Source organism: Bemisia tabaci, chromosome 6 (genome assembly GCF_918797505.1).
Source record: "Bemisia tabaci chromosome 6, PGI_BMITA_v3".
In the NCBI taxonomy this organism is placed as follows: domain Eukaryota; kingdom Metazoa; phylum Arthropoda; class Insecta; order Hemiptera; family Aleyrodidae; genus Bemisia; species Bemisia tabaci.
Genome location: NC_092798.1, coordinates 9,523,850 through 9,548,860, shown reverse-complemented (window position 1 = coordinate 9,548,860; position 25,011 = coordinate 9,523,850). Strand labels below are relative to the sequence as shown.

At 41.5% G+C, this 25,011-nt stretch overlaps 1 protein-coding gene across 1 annotated transcript in view; it reads right to left on the bottom strand.

Moving 5' to 3' along the window:
• LOC109034839 (no long nerve cord) overlaps positions 1 to 25,011 on the bottom strand; it is a 235,444-nt gene that overhangs the window by 29,184 nt on the left and 181,249 nt on the right. Inside the window, 5 exon segments of the mRNA XM_019048214.2 lie at positions 15,409 to 15,511; positions 16,776 to 16,905; positions 21,319 to 21,463; positions 23,030 to 23,242; positions 24,352 to 24,495. Coding sequence (XP_018903759.2) covers positions 15,409 to 15,511; positions 16,776 to 16,905; positions 21,319 to 21,463; positions 23,030 to 23,242; positions 24,352 to 24,495 — 735 coding nt within the window.

Sequence of the window (25,011 nt, the reverse complement as noted above, 5' to 3'; positions counted from 1 at the left end):
GGTGGTTCCGCGAGTTTTTCATGACACAGCTTGTCACATCCGTCAGTGACATCGCTCGGTGACATCACCAGACACAGCCTTGCCAGATAGCCCGAGAAATCCCCCAATTGCGTATACCCCAGTCTCGGGCGCCGGGCGACCGTGGGTCCACGGGTGGCAACCTAACCAGTTGCTTTCCGCGGATTTCGGAGCCCTGACGGATGTGACATGCTTGGTCAGGGGATTTTGGCGAGCTAACCGTGGGAACGACGCCCAAGTTAGCAGGCCTAGGGGGCCCACGAGGAGCTCTCTGAAATCCCCTGAAGTCAGTCGTCTCGCCAACCGTGCATGCGCCTCCTCGCGGACCCCTCGACACGCGTCTCACCCCGTAGTCAAGTCCTCGAGTATCCCTCGGCCGAAAGTTGTGGTCCTACGGTCCGTCCCCGACCCCCCTTTCGCCCAGCGGCCTTTTACCCCCTTTTGAGTCCTCGACTCCTCAAGTTGCCCCATCCCGCGTCTCACCCCGGTGATTGAGCTTTGAGCACCCCTCCCCACGCCGAAAGTCCCGTCCAGCGGCAGCATCCCCGACGGCTCTTCCTGCCTGGAGACCCCCTCCCCCCTTTTTGTAGTAGTTGTATCTGTGTGATAGTTGTTAGAGGTCTGTGTGACCTAGTTGTAGTTGTATACCATCATTTTATACCATCATTATCGTTTTACCCAATACACGAGTGGCCACCCCTACTTACGTGTTCTTCTTTCCTTAGGATTCTAGGATACGTTCTTGAGGTAGGTGACCATCTATTAGAGTGATAGGGCTCTTACATCCCCCCTAGACCATTCCCCTTTCTCTAGGACTACCCTATCTGGTGGATATACGCCCCCCTTATCTGCGACCATCCCCAACGTGTTCAGCTACTTGGCCTTGAGGGCTGAGCACGTTATAAGTGGTGCAGGCCCCGGGTAATAACACTATACTCCCCGGAGTGTGCTATTGTCCCGTACCTCATTCGCAGCCAAGCAATTTTTTTTTTTTGAGTGTGAAAATTTTAGAAATTTTTTATTTTTTATTTTTTTTGTAAATTAATTGAAGTTTATTGTCACATTTAACTCGCGTTCGGAGTTAAATTTTAAGTTTACTTCTTAAATTTTAAAAATTGAAAATTTTCCGATAAATTTAGTCATACTTTGCTCAATTTTTTTTTTCCTTTCTCAAAAAAAAGCTCTACCCCAAAATTTACTTTAAAAAAACTACGGCCATAAGGCCATAGAGTTACTCCAATTAATCCAATCTTTTCTCCGCACACACTCTGTTAAGCTGTAAATTTTATTTTTTATTTTTTGAATTTTTTTTCTCCCCGGCTAAAGCAATAAAATTTATATAACTTCACTCAATCGAAATGCATTGAGCTAATAATTGCCTTCAGTTTTCATTTTTTCTGCAATGTTTGTGATCTCCCTTAACGTGTTAATTCTTCATTTCTGACTTTCTTTGCTCTGTAAACTTGGCGAAAGATGGTTCGCCCTCGATACAGCTCAGTTGCGGACTGTGAATAGCCGTCATCGAATTTTTTTTTCGGTGACTTCGCGGTTCAAAACTGTAGCTCGGCTACGGACTGTGAATTGACGTCATTAAATTTATTTAGTGACCTCGCGGTTCAAGGCTGAGTAAGTCTGTAACATCGACTAAGGTGATCTGACTTCGCTAACGTCTTGCAGGATTCTGAGAGGTGGAAATTTAGACTTGACACAATCTCGGCGTTTACTTACAGTGTTAACCTCCCCCCCCCCCTTGTGAAATAAATTTCACGATTTTAAATCACCCCTACGAAATTAAATTTTCTAGATAAAATTTCTGACCCTCGTTCTTCCAACTTGATAAACTTCTAATTTAACTTTGTTCTCTCTGATTTTCTCCCATATTTCCGGAAATAATTCAAACTGATGTCAGGGTAAAAATTGCCCACTTAAGAGCCCTGTCACTCAGCTATTTGTTTCACGCTTGCTTGCTTACCCTTCAGTGATCTATCACCTTCAATTTTCCTCTTTCAAAATTACGCTTCTTCCCATTCTTCATATTTTTGCGATTCCTAGTATTTTCAGCACCAGTTTTTGGTTACCTTCTTCGAAAATTTAGTTCATTTTACATGCCTTCGGCAACATATCACTGACAGTGATTAAATTTTGTCTTTAATCCCGCAACTTTTTGAAATACTCAAAGTATTTAAATTTTTACACTGCTTATCTCCGAAGTTTTAATAACATTTTTTTTTCCCTTCCTTCTCTGAAAACCAGCGAATTTCCAAGAGAATTTATAAATTTATATGAAAACATAAGTTTTCTCTTTCTTTTTTTATTCTCCTCCTCTCAACTCTCAAGTCCCATAAATAACGGTTACTTGCGATTTAAGTACGAAAAGCACTCCGATAGTTAGTTCCTTTAACATCAAGACAGAACTGCATGCATTTTTCAGGTTCTCTAGGTTGCAGCGGACGACAAACAATGCCAGCCTAAGGTAAATTGGTAAATTTACTGTATGTGATTTTACAGGTGCAGAAAGCAGCCGACAAAATCTTATATCTTCCAATGTTTGTCTTTTGTTAATTTACTCTTCATCTATGAACTGAAAACCTATCTCTTCATACTACTAAACTAACACATTGCAACACCGCTTTTCATCTGCAAATAACAAGCATCCGCTTTTTTTCACTCAAATTTTTTATTATTTTTTATCCATTTCAGGTCTTTATTTTTCTTTTTTTTTGAGTGCTAAAACCAAAGCCCACATCGCTATGTTCACAATTGTAATCTCGAGCCGGGCGAGCGCTTACAACTGGAACTAGGGATGTTTAAATAATCTATAGAATTAAATGCGTCGATTTTTTTTTATGATAATGCAAAACATTTTATTTTTAATTTTTTTAAAACCCTTCTTCTTCAATCTTTTTGCTACGCAAAACAGAACTGTGAAACACCTGCATTTGCAGTAATAATTCACTCGATAGTTCATTTGCCGACTATACCAAAAACTTGCTGAAATTTTCTCTTAGTCCATGGCCCTTATGAGTTAAAATTCCAGAATTCCCTTCGCACAAATCAGCAATTGTTATTTTTGAAATAAATTCGTAATCACTGAAAAACAAAAATTAATTGCAGGGACTACGTCCCTCGTCCGACCTTCTCTAAATACTGAAAAATAAAGAAAAGAAAAGCATTTCCTACTTTTCTCTAATTCGCTTACACCCCCATCCCTCGTAACACACTAATTGGTCCCACAATATTCTCAAATGCCATAATTACCATAATTTTCGATATTATCAATATTTTTCAATATTACTTATAATTTATTTCTTATTTTTTTTAAAATCAATTTTCAATATATTCATTGACCCAGAAAAAATCCGGCAACACGCGAAACGCGGAGCGCCCTAGCTCTGCGCCCCGCGTCGGGTGTCCGAGCAAGCGCTCGCGAAAAGCGGAGGATCCGGTGTCCGAGCGAACGTGGACGCGGCGGCGCATGAGGGGCCGGCGGCCGGATTTGGCCGGACAAAAGGCCTCATAGGCGCCTAAACTTGCTAATATAAAAAATGTATTTTTTAAACGGAAAATTTGGGCCGCGGAATCCATACGTTGCGTTTCTTTAACAAAAATATTTTGAAGTTGTTGACGAGAATTATCCAAAAGAACAAAGTTGCTTTTTCAAAGCATAATTTCTAGCCATTTTTGAAAAGTTTCAGTTTTGAAAATATGTCAATATTACCTAGTAAACGCACCACTCTCGCTCGGGAAAATCTCGGCATCGCGGTCTTATCATTGATGTAAACATCAACAGTTAAACATCGCCTGTTAGCACCTCGTAACAGGGATGGAACGTACTAAACCACCCAGCGTACAGATGAGTTCTCCTTCCGATGAAAAATGTGCCGAAAAATTTAATAAATTGCCTCAAAATAAAAATTTACCTCCAATTCTTGTAATCTGCTGTGCCCTTGCTTGCGCAGTAATGACGATTCAAGAATGGCTAACACATTTAAAAAACCCATTACACCAATATTTCGAAGCAACGGCGAATGCAGTTCGCATTTGTGCCTTCAACACATGTGAATGCTTCCTCTCTTCCTCTATGTTACCGGTGAATTCACTTAGAGACCGTCTGAAAGTGTGCCAAAATTTTTACAACCTGGAAAATCCCAGTACTATCAAGTACTTCGTAAATGTAAATTTAAAAAATTTACACAATTCTTGAAAAAAGGACAACCAAGAACCTTTACTCGGCAGAGAAGAAACTTCGTTCCCCGTCAAACTTTCTCTAAATCACGTAAACGAAAGAAAAATAGCATGTTCTCCACTTCCTTACACTCTCCAGCTCTCACCACCATTTTCAGTCCATTTTTGCGCCAGATTTCCTCTTTCTTTCCATAATTTCACTTCACAACAAAAAATCCACCTTAAAACATTTTCTTCACGGAAAATGATTTTCAGGCATACGCCCTAATTTGATAAAATGTGTTTATTCTTTATTATCTTACTTTTTGATTGAGATTCTAAATGAGTAACGCGCTCTTAAAGTATAAACTCAAACAGCTCTGGAAGAGCTAGGACGGTTGATCAGCGAACCTTAGCCTTTTTTTTCTTCCCATTTCATCAGTAATTTTACAAAACTTTAATTAAATTTAGTTAAATTTTTTTCTATTGTACCAATCGGTCACTTAAATTTATATTTTTTAAACCGGAACGTGTTCAACAGAACCTTTTAGCTTGACTGCAAATTGCAGTTTGAAACCAGAAAATTTGACCTCTATGGAAAAACACTTGTGTGCATAGGGGGACTAATGGCACATGCGTTGTTCTAGAACCGGGCTAGAATTTGCGCAGTCCAATTGATCTACGTTCATAAAATTCAACATTTTCTCAGCAAACTTGTTCACCAGCAACACAATTTGCTGCTCCTGCGGCACCGAGATGCATCCCAGCCACGAGATGAGACGCAGAGATCCAGCAGTCATACGTGAAACAGATCTCACCCGAGAGTTTGGATGCATCTTTGTGTCGCGGAAACAGCAAATTGAGAGCAACGCATATCTACGCAATGGCGAAGAGACATATGATCCGGGAGCGTTGTCAATTTGTCTCATCAACTTAGTAGAAAGAATACCTTATACAGAGCATCTTTCGAAAAATTAAATGAGTGCATTTTTTGCCGAGCGGAGCTGCGAGCATTGAGACGTGAACCCTAGATCCCTTATGATCACGTGCACAATACGGTTCATGTTGCGGTGCGTGCAGCCCCGTTCGATGGAAATGCGTCCATTATTCTTCACGATGAAATGCGCAGAAATAATTTCAACTCTTATCAAAATACGGAACCTTCATTTTGGCACGGAGAGGGACGCGCGAGAATGGCAGACTACCGGGACCGAGCACCAAACAGATACAATTTTGAGTAATTTATCAACAAATTCACGGCAATTTAATTTTTTAATTTTAATTTTTTTTAGTCACAGTCTCGGAAGCGTCGCGGTACTCGCGCGCCCTTATCCTCGCTTAAAAATTCACTTAATCAAAAATTATATTGAGACACGGATCTTCATAGAGACAAGTCGACCAAGAATCGAGTCCTGATAGACAAAATTATTAAATTATCAGCAAAACTCTCACACTCGTGATTCTCCACCGATGTTTGAGACTCTGTTTTCCTTCACGGCGCGGGCCCCCTGTTGCAGCGATGCATAATTGCCCGCCAAACGTAATTTCAAAATCATCAGCAGACTGACCGTCGCTTCCCGCAGAGTTTGACAAATTTCATTTTTTTTCGTCTATATAAGTCGATCAGTAATTACTTTTAAGTGAAAGAGTAGCGCTGCAATGAAGAGTCTCTCGCCGCGTCGTTCAGGCAAACTTTAACACACATTTTTACGCAAAGCTAACAGTCCACAATTTGAAAAATTTCAATCACATATTCAATTCCAATTCCAATTCAATTCATTCAATCCACTTAATTCACTCAAGTCATTTCGCTTCAAGTTCATATTTCGTTAATATTTCGTTGTTTCGCTCACACAGGGGCGCGTCTCGATCTCCACATGAGCCATAATTAACATAGGAACACATTCTTCCTAGCGCTCATAAGGTGGTCTAGAGGCGCCCTTGTGTGGGGGGGGGGGAACGACGCAGCATATGAGCTAGTAACGCGCAGTTTGTAAAAAGAGCAATTACGATAGGAATAGGTTTAGTTTTAAATAGTTAAGTCCCATGAGTAAATATACTTCAGTAAAAGACCGATAATTCGGCATTAAACGCCCCAAGTTAAAGTAGAATTCCGTATGAACTAATTTGTCTCATTCTTATACTTTATAAAATAAATGTAGGCACTTACGCCCACATTACAATGGAAGAGACCTCTTAATACCTAGGTGGCTTCCTTGCAAGCTTCTCAATTTTCAGAAAGTTCAACTTTTAATTATTTTTACACTCCATTTCTTTAAATGCCGTGCCGCACAAACGCGGCGCACACTGGTCCGGGCCAGCAGGGGAGGTCGAACACAAACTAATAACTTCGGAAACTTATAAGATCGAAACTAGTAACGAGAAAGTTTAAGAGCGACTACATTGGTTCTTTCATAAAATTCCCGTTCAGAGACAGTCTGTCTGATTGGTTTCTTTGAATAAAAACATACCAAAATTTGAAATTTTCAGTCAACACCTTGATGTCCGACCTTTACTGTTTGCTCATACCACTGTGCGGCGTAAATCGCAGTGCGTCAATAGCTAAGCCATTTGAAGCTGTGGGAAATGATTGATACCACGACCGTAGGTTTCCCATTAATTTGAGTGGATCGAACAATAAATCGCAAGACGCAAGCAATATGCCATATTGAGATGCAATTTACACAATAAACTACCGGCGTAAAGGAAAGAAAACTTGAGTAACGAACGGTCAACATCACTACGAAATAGCCTCGGCTATTTTCACTAGCTACCACTAGAATGAAACATTTTGGTACCATAATGCAAAACGTACCAGGATGAATCGCGTCAATTTAACATGTACAATTCCACCATGATCAATTCAGTTTCTTTGCCTCCTTTCTTTTACAAAAAAACAGGCACTACGCCTTCACAAAGGTTGATCTTTCGTTGCTCAATGCCTCGCCGAAACATCAGAAACAAAACCAAATTAGTTCCAGAAATTAGTTCTATATTAGTCCTTAGTTTAAGACTTAAAAGTTACAGGAAATTACGATAAAATTTAGAATTTATACAGAACAAAACTTAGTCATGCCTAGATGACAGTGAGCTTTTCTCTCATTTCTTTTCTCTATTGTCTTACTTTTACGACTCGAACGTGCAAATTCTGTTAATTTACATCAACTATTTTAAAGCACGAATCATGCTCACTAAGTATTAGAATTAAGAAGGTTTAGGGTAACAAGTAAAAAAAAATTTTATTAGAATTAAAAAGGTTAAGGGTAGTATGTAGCAGAAATTTTTTTTTAGGAAGCCGCTCACTTCGCCTGAGCGACAGTTTCCAAACAACATGGAAATTTCATCCACACCCCCCCCCCACAGATGTTAGGGACGATCCAATAGTCGTCGTAGGGATCATACCTATCAACGGTCATCTACCTTCAGAACACAACCAAATTTGTCTTCACTTAGGACTCCGAGGATCACCCTAACAACAGAACTCTCAAGAAAACCGGGCTTCGGGGGCCTAACTGAAGATAAATATCCATTTACAACATTGATCACTGCGATCACTTGTCAAAAGACATACCAACATAAACTACGGCTCAAAAAAAGCTAGATTTCTGAGACAAGAAAGAAACAAAAATCAGCATCTTGTAAAGACGAGCTTCAAAGATTTCACGTATCCAGACGTGGATATAATGCACGAAGCCCTAAGAATTACCACTCAACTTAGGAAAACTTCGTGTAGTATGTTCAAACTGGTTCTATCCCTTCCAAACTTAATTATAAGAGCCGTCGGGGAACACCTGCTACTGTCAATACAAACTCTATCAATAAATATATTTTAGTGAAATAAGCTTAAATTGAATGTATCTTAGTACTTTAGCAAAGTGAAGCTAAATTGAATGTATTTTAGTATTTTTAGCAAAGTGAGCGCCAGAGTAAAAGCCGGCGCAGCCGCAGTGTTCTCAAAATGAAGTAACTTTTCATCTATGACACATTAATTAGATCTACTCACTATCTCCCTCCAAAAATATCGCTTAGTCCATGACAGAAGCAGAACATGGCCATTCAGGGCAGCAATTTGACAACACTGAAATTGCGCCGGCTCCTACGTACCACACCATACTTACAAAAAATTAGGCAATTGAAATAAGATGTAAATAACTTTGAGTAACTACATGTTCAGAGAATCCAATTAATTTACATTAATCATTATTTAATTAATTAAAGTATCCAACACTAGTTGCCAGCATGGCCAAATTTGTGAATTAAGATGTTCTCTATGGCGAGTTAAGAATCGATAGAGTAAAAATATGTAAATAACGACGAATATTTACGCCGCATAGCGCATAAAACCAAGATTTCTTCATTCATTATTATCCAACGCTAATTACAGCCTTGGAATCTATCAAAAATAGTTAAATAACTGTCTAATAACCTTATTAATAGCTTTGTACAGTAAAATAGTAAACTATAGAAAAGAAAGTTATAAATCAGTAGCTCAGTAGGTCAATATTAATTAATTAATTAGCTCATCGTAGTCAATTGTAGTTCAGTAGGTTAGTAGTTTCCTTCTCATACATACACAGAAAAAAATAGATGGTGCTGACGACGGAGCCTTTTGTTCATGCGGCTCCCGCAGTTTCTTTGTTACAGTCACTGAAGCTTCCGTTATGAGGACAGAATACTCTGTTCCCACGACCGAAGTTCTGTCCTCACAACAGAAAAAATCTGTAAGTGTAACAAAGAAACTGCGGGAGCCGTGTGAGCGGGGGTTCTGTCGTCGGCACCATCTATTTTTTTCCGTGTAATGAACCATACTAGTGCACGTAAATAACTTTGCATAATTACATGTTTAAAAAACATGCCTAACCACCCTCAACTCTCCACGATAGTTCGCATGATTTATTAGCATGTCGCATGATTTGCAGCACTTTTTTCTTCCATGCTAAGTAGTTCCGTACTAGTAGAAGAGTTAACTTATTGAGATAAAAAAGGCTTGTATACAGCAAGAACCTCGTACAGGGTAATTCTTACTTTCTTAAAAAAAAAAACTAACTTTTTCAGACGAAAGAAGATTTATCCGTTTTCCTCCCCTTCCTCTTGTTACAGGCCTTGTAAACAGCTTTGCACTTATGCACTTAGCTTTGAATGCACTTACCCAACATTGTAAATAGTATGTACATTAGAACATTAAAAATCCTAAGGAAATTACTCAACCACTCAAATTCCGCGGACAGGCAATTAATGAGCTTCCGGCAGTCGGACCGACGGACCCCATAGAGCAAAAGGGATGACGAAAAATGGACACCGCCAGCAACAACGCCTTAGCGGGGAAGGGATCCCCCCCCCCCCCCTCCCTCACAACTCCATTACCACAAGTTTCAGCGCGAAGCAGCTCATCACGCCCTGACGAGCTCGAACACTCGAGCGCGACCAAAAAAACGTGGAACAGCAGTTGGCAACAAAGCCAGGCCGCCAATTTAAATCCAACCAAACAGTGCGATTTTGGTTGGATTTACGTCAGATTTTGTCCACCACAATTAGCAGCCCCGCCGACATACCAAATCAGTCACCGCGGCACTAACCACATGTGGAAATCTGACCAACACGAAGATGTGGACACCAGGGTATTCAGACACAATTGGCAACTCCGCCGAATCGCCCAACAATCTACACAGCACTTAAAACGCATGGAAACCCGCTATGCAAAAGAAACCCAAATTCCTTTATCATAACACCAACTGGCAACAACTCTGAACTACCAAATTGATCTCCACGACAGCAATGGGCGGAGATCTGCAGGAGGAAATAGCATTTTTTTTTATGGGGCAAAATCTTCTATATTAAGCCCACCTTTTTTTATTCTTGCTACTTGCGTTACTCAGCACAAAATCGCAGACTGAGGTCGGGGAGATCGCGAAAAATCTTTATTTTTTGAGTAAATCCATTATATCACTGCTCAAGCCTTTATTTTCCGAAAAAGCTAAAAATCAAGCCGACCTCAGGACCTCCAGAAAATTACCTTCACCTCGCCCCACTTCGACGGTCACTCAAAACGACCTGCCATGTACCGACCAACCACGAAATCGTCGCCCAAATCGCCAGTGGCCAATCGTCTCAAAGCTGCCAACACCGCTCGAAAATGCAGAACTAGGAGTATTAGAGGGATTAACATGTTGCAACTCTCGCGGCGCCGAAGAAACTCAACCCCAAAGCTCTACCCACGGGCCACACCAAATTCACGGGACTGCAAGCGGACCTCAGCCTCACTGGGTTCCAGGGCAGACGCCCCAACCCCCCACCCCATGCCTCTGCTTCCAGGGGGCCCAGGGCGAACGCCCCCCCCCCCCCCGCCGACACAATTTGAGTGAAATGAGTAAAAAAAACATTAGCTTTAAGTGTACATACATAATTAGGAGTAAAATATTTTTTTTTTTCTTCTTTATAAAGTAAAAACCACGTAACCAGTCAAGCATCAATCATGACCAAAAGTTTACACGCCGAACAACGCTCAGCTGTTCAAGACACCCGATATGAACAAGAAGCTCCTCGCTCTCCGGCCCCGCGCCGAGAGTCAGCGGCCTTCCCGCCAGCTGATCGACTCGTATAACGCCGGCGACAACCGCCGAGCGTTCCCCAGCGTCATATTTCACTTTCAATCTATCCCTGTACAGTTAAATCTTTGTAATTAGACCCATTGTTTAGATTTAAGAATGACAGTAGCAGGTTAATGCTCCCAAACGGACGGGCGCGATGACTGATAATAATTTTTATCACACTTCCCCAGTCCCTACAAAATCATACCCCAGTGTTGACTAGCTGCTTCCAAAACGCTCGACCTCCCAGTGACCCACTGCGGATAATGAGGTCATTATCCTGTGTCGTTGTAGGGGGAGTATAACGGAATATTGGAGTTACGGCGGTTTTGGAAGCAGCGAGCCAATATCGCGCCGGGAAATCGGTGGTTCCGCGAGTTTTTCATGACACAGCTTGTCACATCCGTCAGTGACATCGCTCGGTGACATCACCAGACACAGCCTTGCCAGATAGCCCGAGAAATCCCCCAATTGCGTATACCCCAGTCTCGGGCGCCGGGCGACCGTGGGTCCACGGGTGGCAACCTAACCAGTTGCTTTCCGCGGATTTCGGAGCCCTGACGGATGTGACATGCTTGGTCAGGGGATTTTGGCGAGCTAACCGTGGGAACGACGCCCAAGTTAGCAGGCCTAGGGGGCCCACGAGGAGCTCTCTGAAATCCCCTGAAGTCAGTCGTCTCGCCAACCGTGCATGCGCCTCCTCGCGGACCCTCGACACGCGTCTCACCCCGTAGTCAAGTCCTCGAGTATCCCTCGGCCGAAAGTTGTGGTCCTACGGTCCGTCCCCGACCCCCCTTTCGCCCAGCGGCCTTTTACCCCCTTTTTGAGTCCTCGACTCCTCAAGTTGCCCCATCCCGCGTCTCACCCCGGTGATTGAGCTTTGAGCACCCCTCCCCACGCCGAAAGTCCCGTCCAGCGGCAGCATCCCCGACGGCTCTTCCTGCCTGGAGACCCCCTCCCCCCTTTTTGTAGTAGTTGTATCTGTGTGATAGTTGTTAGAGGTCTGTGTGACCTAGTTGTAGTTGTATACCATCATTTTATACCATCATTATCGTTTTACCCAATACATCGAGTGGCCATCTCCTACTTACGTGTTCCTTCTTTTCCTTAGGATTCTAGGATACGTTCTTGAGGTAGGTGACCATCTATTAGAGTGACAGGGCTCTTACACCCCCCTAGACCATTCCCCCTTTCTCTAGGACTACCCTGTCTGGTGGATATACGCCCCCTTATCTGCGACCATCCCCAACGTGTTCAGCTACTTGGCTCTGAGAGCTGAGCACGTTATATGGAACCTATAATTTTGCTAGGAGGACCAACAATTTCCGGCTCATTTTAGAAACAAGATATGTGGCATTAGTTTTCCCTATGCAGTTACGTGCTTTTATGAATGGCCGCCGATCCTCAACCATATATGGACTATATTCTGCAATAACGAACCATAATATTCGGCTCATTTTAGAGACAACATTATGTGGAGCTAGTTTCCCTATGCAATTACGCGCATTTAAGAATGAGCCAGGAACAGTAAGTTTTTCAAAATGTAGATCATACGGATTAAAATTTTGCATTAAGGAACCACTATATCCGGCTCATTTTAGAAACAACATATATGCCATTGATTTTCCCCATGAAATGAGCGAATTTGTACGGAGAAGCCTGAGATAGCTGGTTCTTATTGCAATTGTAATCCATATATTCGTAATGCAGTTATGCGTAGAATGGGGTAAGAAATGGACAACGAGACAAGATGCAAACTCAAGCGTTATGATGCATGCTTCTTCATTAAATTTCCACGTAAACACGGTTTTGTACCACGAAGCTTGCTTAAAGTAAACGCCTAACCAAGATATTAAGTTTCCTTCACAATTTCAGACACCTCAAGAAATAGTAACGTACCGATGGTGAAACTGCAGAACCTCGCACGTCAGCTTGCGATTTTGCAAAATTCCTACGATACTTTATTTTTTCCACGTAAACGTTTGTCACATAGCCTCTCCGTATAAGATTCGATTAATTTTTAACGGTGAGTTACGAGAGAGGGGTGAGGTGATTTTTCTTCATCGGCGGAGTCATCGTTGATCTCGGTGCATCGCAAATCATCGCCAGGAAGTAATTAATGAAATAAAGTTTCAAGAGGTAGGTGGATGTGGGTGTGGGGGCTCTGGAAGTGGCCGGGAAGACATCAAACCGAGAAAAGTTTGGGCAATGCTTAATTTGTGATTAATAAACGTTGGCGAAATAATTAAAGTTTGTTTACTCCGACTGGCTCGCGCCCAATCCCCCTCCGGGCACACACACACACTTCAGCAGGGCACTTGACTCTTTGGCGACGTTGTCAAAATTGGGGTTTATTTTATTTTTCGCAATTTTAGGTGCGAAAAAGTCGCGGCCGCAGAAGAGCTAGTTTTTTACTAGAGTCCCTTATACTGAGAGTCAAGATAACAATCCCTTATGGAGTCACAAACGGGAATAAAGATTACAGAAATTGAAACATTTTCGTAATCTGATAGGCCATTCACAAATTCCTATTCTCCCATCCTTCTCTCATTCAGTTTGTTCCTTGCCGAACCCGCCATTCCTCGGTCCATTCCAGATTAATAATCTTGTGCAATGGGGAAAATGTAATCTTTATAATTCCCGTTTGTGACACTGTGAAAGGCCTAAAATACGGGAACCAATTCAGAAATGATTCACCAATTTTTTTTTTGACTCTAGTATAAATGACACTAGTTTTTTTACAACGCTCGCATTTGTTTTTAGGCCCAACATGAATCGAACCGATTATTTTTAAAATGGCGTTAGCGCAAAATCTCAAAAATTGGGTCGGGGTAAATTGCCTTTGCCGTTAAAGAGAGGCGACTTACAGCAGATCGACGTTTCAGAATATCCAATTTTAAAACGTCTCGAGATAGTTTTAGGCCGCAAAATAAAGCATGAAGTAAAAAACCGGGACGTTTTACACTGCCATGTTAAGGAAAAACGCCGTATGAGCCTTCGACCTCAACGTTGCAAATTTTCCCTGTAAAGCAATAATTTTCAGGAAAATTTTGAATGTTGTCCTAACCAATTTTTCAGATAATTTTGTTTGTAATTTGATCTAAAACCGTCTGAAAATCTCCAGGCTAAATATTTCACAATTTTCCTCGAAAATTAAACCTTTTATCGAAGGATAATTTGCTCGAATTCATACGGCGTTCTTCCTTAGCATGGCAGTACAGCTCTCACATCTGCATTTTCACCGGGAAATACAAAATGAAAAATTAGAGAAAGGAACACAAACCTATACTGCGCCTCATCGCTGTTATTGTAAAAGATTCCGGTTTTTGTATCTTACACTGGAAAAAAAACACATTGGATCTAGAGTTTCAGAACTCTTGAAAACATTGACAAGAAAAAGGCCTCTATGATTCATCATATTAAGCTTAAATCAAAAGGAAATTCCGCTCAATTAGAGGCTTGGTTCTTGATTTAAGCTTAAATCTGATTGATTCAAGAGTATTTTTGCTTGTCGATGTTTTTAAGAGTGTGGACTCTATCCAATGTGTTTTTTTTCCAGTGTATGTTTCAATTTTGCGGCCTAAGCGTCATTTTAATTTATCCAATTCGTATTTCACGTCTTATTCTTACTCACATGACAACGCGGGTTGAACTTCTTAATTCGTCTCGACCCTTTCTCCATGATAAATAAATTAAGGGATCCGCCGTGCGGTGTTTGAGCAAGCCCGCCGCGGGATTCGTAAAGGTGAATGCTTAGTGGAGGTTAATAATGCAGTCTTTTGCGCGGATCAAAAATTACACGCGCGCTCGAAGTTTTTCACAGCGCCGAGGACACGAGAACTCGCGCTTGAAAACATGCGTCGGCACTTTGGAGCGTAGATTGACGGAGAGGCGCGTCAAAAATGAGGTTCAAAATCCGGTTCGCAGGTCGTTGATGTGTCGGTAGATATTTTTAGATATATTTTTACGTGCTTTTGTACACCCCTGAAGACTTTTCGGAGTGTAAGTTAGATATTCTTCAAAAAATTCTCTCCTAAAGGCTGCAACTTCTTGCGGGCTGATTGTTGATATTACAGTACTTTCTCTCTGTAACGAGAACTCAAGGGACCGGTCGATTTCCTAGCTATAGAGTGATTCTCGTCACAACGATAGTCGATATGAGAAATGTACCAAAATGTTCAACTCAACCGGACGTACGCTAGTTTTAACTTGCAGTTTATAAAAGCATAATTTCAGAGAGATAATTTAAAAATTCTAAGCTGCTAAGTTATTGATAAGAAATGGAAAACGGGACTTGCTCTGAAGATTTTTTTTTGCCATATCGTGTTATGAAGGATCTTCGTAAAAAATGTCAGAATTTTAAGACGTATCTAAAGGTTCCTCTGCCCACAATTTCAAGGAATCAATTTTAAAAATTCAAAGCAATATCCTTATTCCTTCATCACTTTTAAAACGACATAAAGTGACAAGATATTGATTGCATAAAAATTGATTTGCTATGATTTAATGATCAACTCATCAATACATTGTCCATCCGTTCCTAATATATTTTTACAGGATGGTTTATTAAAGAGAGGTGTTATCAGGAATAAGGGATGATCTGACACCACTACAGTCTAAAATCAAGTAATTAACTTACTTTTGTCGTTGTTCCATTGTTCTCTTGGGCGCAATGCACTCTCCTTGATCGAACACCTTTTCCGCAGCTGACAGTACATCTTCCCCATGGCTCAGCGTGCCACCTTCAAACAAAATTAGATTTAGCTCTAATTGGACTACATTTTGCATTAAGGGAACTACAATTCCTGGCTCAGTTTAGAAACAACGTATGCACCATTCGTTTCCCTATGCGCATAAATGTTTCTACGGTTGAGACAAAAATTGGAGTTTCTAACTGTAAAATGAAGTCCAATTATAATAAAAAACCAATGACACTGAATGTTAAGTATGTCTTGTGAGGTTAGGTGAAAATGAGCACACTGTTGGCTGAGGTAATAATTAAACCTGTGCCTCCAAAAGCAACGCTGAAAACTCATTCATATATTATTTTCTTTACATGATTAGATCAACAGTTGTTTGTGAAATTTGCTGAAAATGTTCTGCTCTCATTCAAATATATTAATAAAGTTCGCGGTAAGTTTTCTCTTAAAACCTAAAACATGATCGGAGATCTTCAAACTTTACGATGGAGTGTACATTTTTCAATTTCAGCAACCATACTCTGGCTTTATTGTTTCTCCACACAAGGGCGCCTTTTTTGGTAGTAGGTTCATTATGTGAAAGAGGATATTGACATAAAAGAGAAAAATACTCATCTATACGACACGATTGCTGTCAACGTTACATCCGTGCGTCCTTAGAAATTCTGTTGTTTTGAATAAATAGCGACAGTGAAACTATCAGGCTACGTATGTCGTTTGCGGTGTTTAAAAATCTCCGCTCCCCTTTTATTTTTTTGAAGGAGAACACATTAATAACTGGAGAACACATTAATGTCATTTCTTGAACTTTTCACAGAGTTTTTTTTCGCACAGAGAAGAAAAATCACGAAAAGTTTCAAGAATTGACGGTAAGTAGTTTTCCATCCAAAAAATAAAGTATGACAAGAAGGCTGCAACATCGCAAACCAATATACGTGGTCTGGTAGTTGAGGTACGTCGAAGGTGTAAGGATCCAATGTAGTTTTAGTGCAACTCCCATGATGGACTGATTGTTTCTCCGCTTTTTACCTCTGTCCGATTTCTCTTTTTTCTTACCTTTCTTACCCCCTGCTCCCCCTTAGTGGCGTCAGGCTTTAAATAGGAATATCGTAAATAATGGAATGATACAACTATTCAAGCTTCCACGTGTTGCACAGTATCATTCTCAATTGAAGGCGCTTTCTCTTTTCTTTTGAGTCAAACCCATCTGACCTCACTCTCCGTTCCTCAGTCCCCTTCTCCCCCCTTCACAATTAGTTTCGCTTCGGCAATTGTAAAATAAGTTTCACTAAGCACGTGGTCTTACCGTGGAGGGCATGCGTGAGTATTGCATTCAACAGAACTGATCTCCGGTTTCTGCGATGCATCGCACAGCTCGGAATTAACCTCAACGCCGGTGACACGATTCAAGCACACAGGTTCTGCACTTTTGAGACCTGGAATTCGAAGAGAACATACAGTGAAGGAGGGGGTCACACAAAGGAAACTTATGATGTCTTATATTTTCATAAGCTACGGGTTAAAATCAAGTTCGCGAGAAACACGATGGTGCCACTGGTTTACTCTGAAATCAACTCCCAAGCTCAAAAAAAGCTCTCAAGTTGAGGCCAAAATGGAGGGGATATCCCACGCTATCCTGAGAGTCCACCTCTACATCAAAACAAACTCTCCATGCAAAGATAGGGAGCAAATAAATTGACAGGGCTGCCACTTTATTTGGAGACTCTAAAACTGAAAACACGGCAACCCTGCTATTGTACTTGCTCCCTATCTTTGCATGGAGAGTTTGTCTTGATGTAGAGGTGGACTCTCAGGATAGTGTGGGATATCCCCTCCATTTCGGCCTCAACTTGAGACCTTTTTTTGAGCTTGGGAGTTGATTTCAGAGAAAACCAGTGGCACCATCGTGTTTCTCGCGAACTTTTACACAAGAATCAACAGTCAAATCGCAAATTCCTCACACATGCAACATCTCCATTCTCCATTGAATTTAAAAATTTCAATGCACTTATCCCATTCTGCCGTGCTAAGGAAAAACGCCGCATGAGCCTTCAGGCGTTGCTATATTTCCTTTAATAACCAACGAATTTACTAGGAAAATCCTGAATAATTTTCTTCCAATTTTTCGGACAGTTTTGTTCCCAATTTAATCAAACATATTTGAAAATTTCAAGGAAAACTATGAATATCATTCCTCAAAAGTACATGTTTTATCCGGGGAAATTTAGAAACTCCCGAATATTCATACGGCGTTCTTCTTTAGCACGGTAGCATTGTACGTAAATTTCGATAAGGGAAGATACATCGTGGTACTTAATTTCATGCCCTACTTCGAGATCCATTCATGGGATGGCGAGTGCGTGCGCAAGTTGAAGTGGCGCTCGAGGAAGCGAGAAACGTCGGCGAACCATAATCGGATGCACGACACTTGATGTGCGAGATCGTCAAACATTAACACGTTGGAAACGGCGAAGTTGCGCGAGTCACGTCTACGTCTCCCGTCAAACACGAAACCCTCCGCCGAGACGGGCGCCCGCCATTCCGCCCGATAAAAAAACCAAAGAAAAATGATGGAAAAACAACACGGAAAACTTCCACCTTTTCCCGCCGTCCCGAGACTCCCGAGAGGCAGGGGGTGTGCGGGGGGATAGCTCAGAACTTGCACTAATGCGTTTCTTGTTGGTGTGAGGATTATTCAAACGGTGAGTTTACGTCATACGAAGAGGGGAAATTTAAAATCTCGTAAGCACCACAAAACGTCTGGCTAAGATTCCGCCGAACAGCATCGTGCGAGTTCACCCTCTCAATGGAGAATTTGCACGCACTGGAAAAAAAACACATTGGATCTAGAGTCCAGACTCTTAAAAACATCGACAAGAAAAAATACTCTTGATTCAATCGAATTTTTGCTTCAATCAAGAACCTAGCCTCTTAATTTGAGCGGATTTCCTTTTGATTTAAGCAAATGCTGATTGAATCAAGAGTATTTTTTCGTGTCCATGTTTTCAAGAGTCGGGACTCTAGATCTAATGTGTTTTTTTCCAGTAAGCATACTTTTTACTGATCGGAGAGATCGGGTCCGTAATGATAGAGTTCGTCAGATAATGGAAGTCGAAAATGACATCGTGTTCGACGTCATGACCAAACAGCTTGTCTGGTGCGGTCATGTTAATAGGACGACGGAAGAGAGGCTGCCAAAGGAGATGCTTGACTGGGTTCCTCCTGGGAGGAGACGAAGGGGACGCCCAGTGAGAGGGTGGCGACAGGGGTGTTAAATGAGATGAGGGAGTGTCAACTCCCTGATGGACTGTGGGAAGACCGAGTTTTGTGACGATTAGGCGTCGCAAAGCGCCAGAGAGCGCTGTAAAAGCGACTCATGTATGTATCTGGGAATGCTTAAAGAGCTGATTACGCAGTATCTTTTATAATTTTTTTCTGATATGGGAAATTGTATAAAACTAGATTTAAAAGTAAGAAAATGCGCCTCCTAGTGACGTCATCTGGCGTTATTAGATCATTTTGTCATATCTCCTCATGATCGTTCAATTTATTAACCGAAGGTATCCTCGTGCACAGTTCACTCAAAGGTTTCCACTTAAATATGAAATTCATCAAATTTTAGACACCTGCGAATTCTCCATCATTATCTTTATAAGATGGAAATACCGTGTTCTGCGATTTGTCTCCGTATTTGTATAAATATTTTTGGCAAAAAAATTCACAAAATGCCTTTTCTTAGATGCTCTTAAACTCACAAAGCGCGGAAGATGTGCGTTTACGTGCTTTTGGAGATTCTAATGGATGCAAACACGATTATTAGGTCGAACGCATCATGCGAATCGAGATCTTTCACTTGTCAGTTTAAAACTCACAAAACGCGGAAGATGTGCGATTACGTGCTTTTATAGATTCCTCGGTGTGCAACCAGGACTATTACTTCGAACGGATCATGCGATTCCAGATCCTTCACTTGTGAGTTTAAAACTCACTAAGCGTGGAAGATGTAAGTTTACGTGTTTTTGGAGATTCTTAGGGGGAAAACACGGCTATTCGGTCGAACGCATCACGTGATTCGAGGTCTTTTACTTGTGAGTTTAAAACTCACAAAGCGCGGAAGATGTGCGTTTACGTGCTTTTGGAGATTCCTCGGAGTGCAAGCACGACTATTACGTCGAATGGATCATGCGATTCCAGATCTTTCACTTGTCAGTTTAACACTCACAAAGTGCGTAAATCGTGCGTTTACTTGCTCTTGGAAATTCCTAGGGGTGGAAACACGATTATTAGGTCGAACGCATCATGTGATTCGAGATCTTTCATTTGTGAGTTTTAAATGAAAACTGGAAGTAAAAGGGATTTTTTGGAGCCCTTACTCGTTTATGTGGCAGACCCTCAATTCCAAAAATCAGCGGAGGAAGGTAACTTTTGTGAAATTTGACGCGACGTGCAGAGAAGATGTCTAAAATTTCGACATTTCGGCAATAGGATGACTTTCGTTGACTTTTTTAGGGATTTTGAAAGCTTGTAAACATGTATACGCTAACATTTATGTTTGAGTTGACTTGGCTGATTTTTAATGCGTCTGCCGTGTTTTGTGTAAAAGTAAGTTTAATGAGGAGAATGCCGCTTACAGGAATTTACCCTGGTGAGAAAGTAACACTCACACAGTTAAAAATTAAGGAGTGAAATTCGGTGCCGGAGGGTACTTATAAAGCACCCAAAAGCCCAGAGTGATATGAACGCGAATAGTGAAATTAGCACCATAAAGGCGCACGATTTTCCGCAAAAAGAACAGATCAGATTCCGTTTCGTAATATTATAGGTCACACCTCAAGGAGCATAAATTCCGCTCTGCATTCACATCGCTCCGGGTTTTTGGGAGCTATATAGACTCCGGCACAGAATTTCACCTTGAGATTTTGAGTAATGCATTAAAAGAATTGAAAAAACAAGCAGTTCCAACGCCCAAGCGTTGAAGGGCGCTTCTTTGACAAAGCATATTACTACAGACTTATGTATCCGAAGACTGACGAAGATGGAATTTAAAGTGGGATTCTTTAACCGCAAAACCCTTCCAAACTTCCGATCGGCCGCGATGATCTGAAATATTCCACAAGCACTTTGTGATGAATTTCAGTTGGTGGTGAATGGAAACATAATGGATGCACTGTAAATCAGACGACGGGAAAGAGCGGCGGAACCTCTAGGCGCTTAGGTCGCGGGGGAGCGGTGCCGCGTGAAGAGGAGTTCAGCAGTGGGTAGGGGAAGCGCGGGTCGCGGGGAAGAGAGGGACCGGCCGGCCGGCGGTGACATCGGCGCTGGCTGGACCCATATTCACGGCTTGAACATAGGCAGCGCTAATGTCTCCGCTAACTGGAGTTGGGGGTCCTCATTCATTCTCTTGGTCCATGACATAACCTTAAACCTTCCGCTCAATGCCGCAAACAGCTGACGTGTCGATGCTGCGCCAAGAAAATGAACCAATCACAAAGTAGCACAGTAATACGTCACTAAAATGAAGAGATCACGTGACTGTTCGTAATATTTTCAAATCGATCTGAAAGTACTGCCTCGGATATAAGTATTTAAAGCATAAGGAGGCCCTAAAATACTTTAACCAGGTAATACGTCCGTGCGAGATTGTTATGCTTAAAAGCAAAACATTTCACGAAAACTTTTACGAATACCAGATGCAGAAAAAAATCCAATTTTCCCGGGTGTACCAGAATGGCGTCATTACCCATAAGGCAAAAGGGCATGTAGTATAGTACATGTTACATCGGGGGAGTCGAACGGTTGGAAAGGGCGCATCTGGTACCCAGACGCGCCCAAAATGAAAATGAACTCACCTCCTCCACAAGAAACTGAACACAGGGATGTGGGAGATGTTGACCAATGATACAGGGGTTGTGAACATGATGACCCGTCACCACCACAAACCCCACAAGCATCTACCCTTAAATTTGAGCCTATTTCTAAATCACAGCCAACCCTCTGAAAAAAAGATCAAGCAACTTGTAGTTTGCAAAATTTTACCACAAGGGATAATAAAGCTTTTTTATAAGAATGAGAGACTACACGAATTTTCTTTCAAACTCATATTGAAGAGGGTCACTATTGTTTATTTTAGGTAATTTTCATCATATAATAATTCAACTTTAAAGGGCCATATTCATCGATGATATTTAATCAGCTGCCTTCTTCGAAACGTCCTACATAGTTTTACTGTGACTGGAGAAACTTTAAGAGTGAATTCGTAAATCAAAGAAGAAACATCTAAATCCCAAGTAGTAATACGGTACCTTAACTTCCATACGTAATAATTATAACGCAAAACTTAACCTGAACGTAGCCAAGAACTTAAGAATTTTTGTCTTGGAACTTCAGGACGTAATATACTCCCTCAATGTTTGAACTTTCAGGATCAAAGCGTCAAAATTTCCAGATTTTCTTATTTAATGCAGGGGTACCAAAAACTCAAATTTCGGATAGATAAGGCCCCTTCTCGTGAATCAGGTCACACATATTCTTTCTGTGGACTATGTGCCTCTTTCTGATGATAATCCAATATAAATAGACTACATTTCGCAATAAGGAATTACAATTTCAGATCATTTCAGAGGCAACGTAGGTACCATTCGTTTCCCTAAGTAGATAGGAATTATCATGGATGTGCCAGAAATTATAGTTCCTTGTTGCAAAATGTGGTTCAATTTTGATGTGTTACGTGCTTTGATGTTTACGTGATAATCCAATATAAATAGACTACATTTTGAAATAAGGAATTACAATTTAAGCTCATTTCAGAAGCAACGTAGGTACCATTCGTTTCCCTAAGTAGATAGGAATTATCATGGATGTGCCAGAAACTGTAGTTCCTCGTTGCAAAATGTGGTTCAATTTTGATGTGTTACGTGCTTTGATGTTTACATGATAATCCAATATAAATAGACTACATTTTGCAATAAGGAATTACAGTTTCAGCTCATTTCAGAGGCAACGTAGGTACCATTCGTTTCCCTAAGTAAATAGGAGTTATCATGGATGTGCCAGAGATTGTAGTTCCTCGTTGCAAAATGCGGCTCAATTTTGATGTGTTACGTGCTTTGATGTTTACGTGATAATCCAATATAAATAGACTACATTTTGCAATAAGGAATTACAATTTCAGCTCATTTCAGAGGCAACGTAGGTACCATTCGTTTCCCTAAGTAGATAGGAATTGGACCGCGTTAAACAGAAAGGAACCAAGCCACATCAGCTATTGCCAAATTTAACAACTGCATTTTATTTTTTACGAGCAAACGTTTGTGCGGATTTCTTTGAGAATTTTAAGGAATTTGCTTTGTATTATGGAGAAAATTCACTGAAATTTGCATAGAAATCCGCACAACCGTTTTCATGTCAAACATTCAATTGCCCAGTTAAATTTGGCAATAGCTGATGTGGCTTGGTTCCTTTCTGTTTAACGCGGTCCAATTATCATGGATGTGCCAGAAATTATAGTCCCTTGTTGCAAAATGTGGTTCAATTTTGATGTGTTACGTGCTTTGGGCGTACCTTGCATTGACCGTCTATACACATATCTAAAGAGCCGGGTCTACACCTCGTTCCGTCACGGACCCTGGGGGCCAACGTGACGACCTCTCCGGTGGGCGAGACGCACGTCAGGGCGCAAGGGTTCTCCGCGCTCCAGTACGGCGTCCAGTTGGCCGTCTCGGAACTGTACAAGGCACATTGTTCTGCACGGAACTCGATCCCGTCCGGACAAGGCTACAACAGAAGAAACCAGGACACCAAATTATATCAGTTTGTCAACATAGCAGTTGGTCTGGTATGGACATGTGCGAAGGACGGCAGACGATCGGTTGCCCAAGCAGGTCTTCGATTGGGTTCCTCCCGGAAGGCGACAGCGTGGACGTCCTGTGAAAGGTTGGCGACAAGGGGTGGAGGAGGAGATCAGAGGGTGCCAATTGCCTGATGATCTCTGGGAGGATAGGAGGCAACGTCGATTGGGCGTCGCAGAGCGCGAGGCTGTGCTGTGAAAGGGACTTAATGTATGTATGTATATCAACATCAGAGTAGACGAAGGAGAAACGTGAGGAAAAATTGATTTCAATTCGTAATGGGCAACAAAATTTGCGATTTACACTGCGAAAAATTTCCCAGTTCAGTATGGCGTGATGTGTTGTGCAATATATCCATTGACCTGCCGTTTAAACCTACGGAAAAGGATCGATAAACAGGGTGTTCGAAACAAAGACCTCAATACCCGATTCTTTACCACAGCTTCAAATGGGGTGATATCCATAATCGTTCTCTCACGCCTCGCCACCGTTCCACTTCATGACTCTCAGACAAGAATTCTTGTTGAATCAACCGGAAATTGCTTTAAAGAGACAGGACGTATACTTGAAACAACAGAAATACCGATTGACACAAGGAGATTATTTGTTGACTCTAAAAAAATTTTAATCCGAGAACTATTAATGGGAATTTCTCTCGATCTAACAGAAAAGTTTTGTTCGGACAGGGGAGCGAAGGCAGTGGACCACTAGACAAGGAGGTACGATTTTGAGCATTCTAATTTGTATGTCCAATTCAAAACTTTACGCAGAACAGGACTTGCGCTGCTAAAATCGTTGAAAGCAACTCCCAACTAAGATATTGACGTTTTTATTTAGCACTGTTTACGAAAATTTGAATTTCCCGCTCTTATGAAAACAGAGTCTCCTTGAAATAACGCGCACACCACAGCGGCTTTAGCAGGCCTCGGCAGTGTTTCTTCTCCACCCTCTGTCGTTCAAAGTGTAATTTTAATATTGTCACCTCGTGTGATCTCTCTGTGATTCGTAAGTTCTCTTTTGCCATATTTTACATACCTGCATATTGCATATTCGATACCGGACAGGTTCTCCTTCGCAGCCAGTCAAGGAGTTGCATCTCCGCAGTTGGTAAGAGGCCCCTCCATCGCAAGTTCTCGAACATGGCGACCAGTCAGACCAGCTGGACCACGCGTCCTCTTGCTGAAACAAAGAAATTTCAGTTTGAGATATCTATTTATTTTAAATGTTTATCCTGGTTCAAATCCATCACACACTGGGAAAAAGTGAGCATATGGACCCTGTATCATCATTTTGCCCTCAGTGTAAGTATGACGGCTACCCATATCAACCAATAGCAAATCAACTTATAGGATCGCTCTATTTTCTCTTTGTCTATAGTTTTGTTTATCAATTTCAATAATCAGCAGTCTGATTGTTGAAATATATATCGGCACGACAAGAATCGAAAATCGATACGTTACACGGCGCAGACAGGGCTATGTCGTGTCTTATCCATAGAGTACATAGAGTCGTAATGCAAGTGGGAGAGCTGGCGCCACTTTTAAGCATTTTCCAGGTCCCGAATTCCGAGATTCCTGTGCGGCGCCGGGCCCCTTTTCCGATACATAACCGATTGTTTGCGATACACGGGGACCCGGCCATAATCCACACCCCCATTTTGGATCGAATATGTATCGAAAAAGTGACCCCGCACAC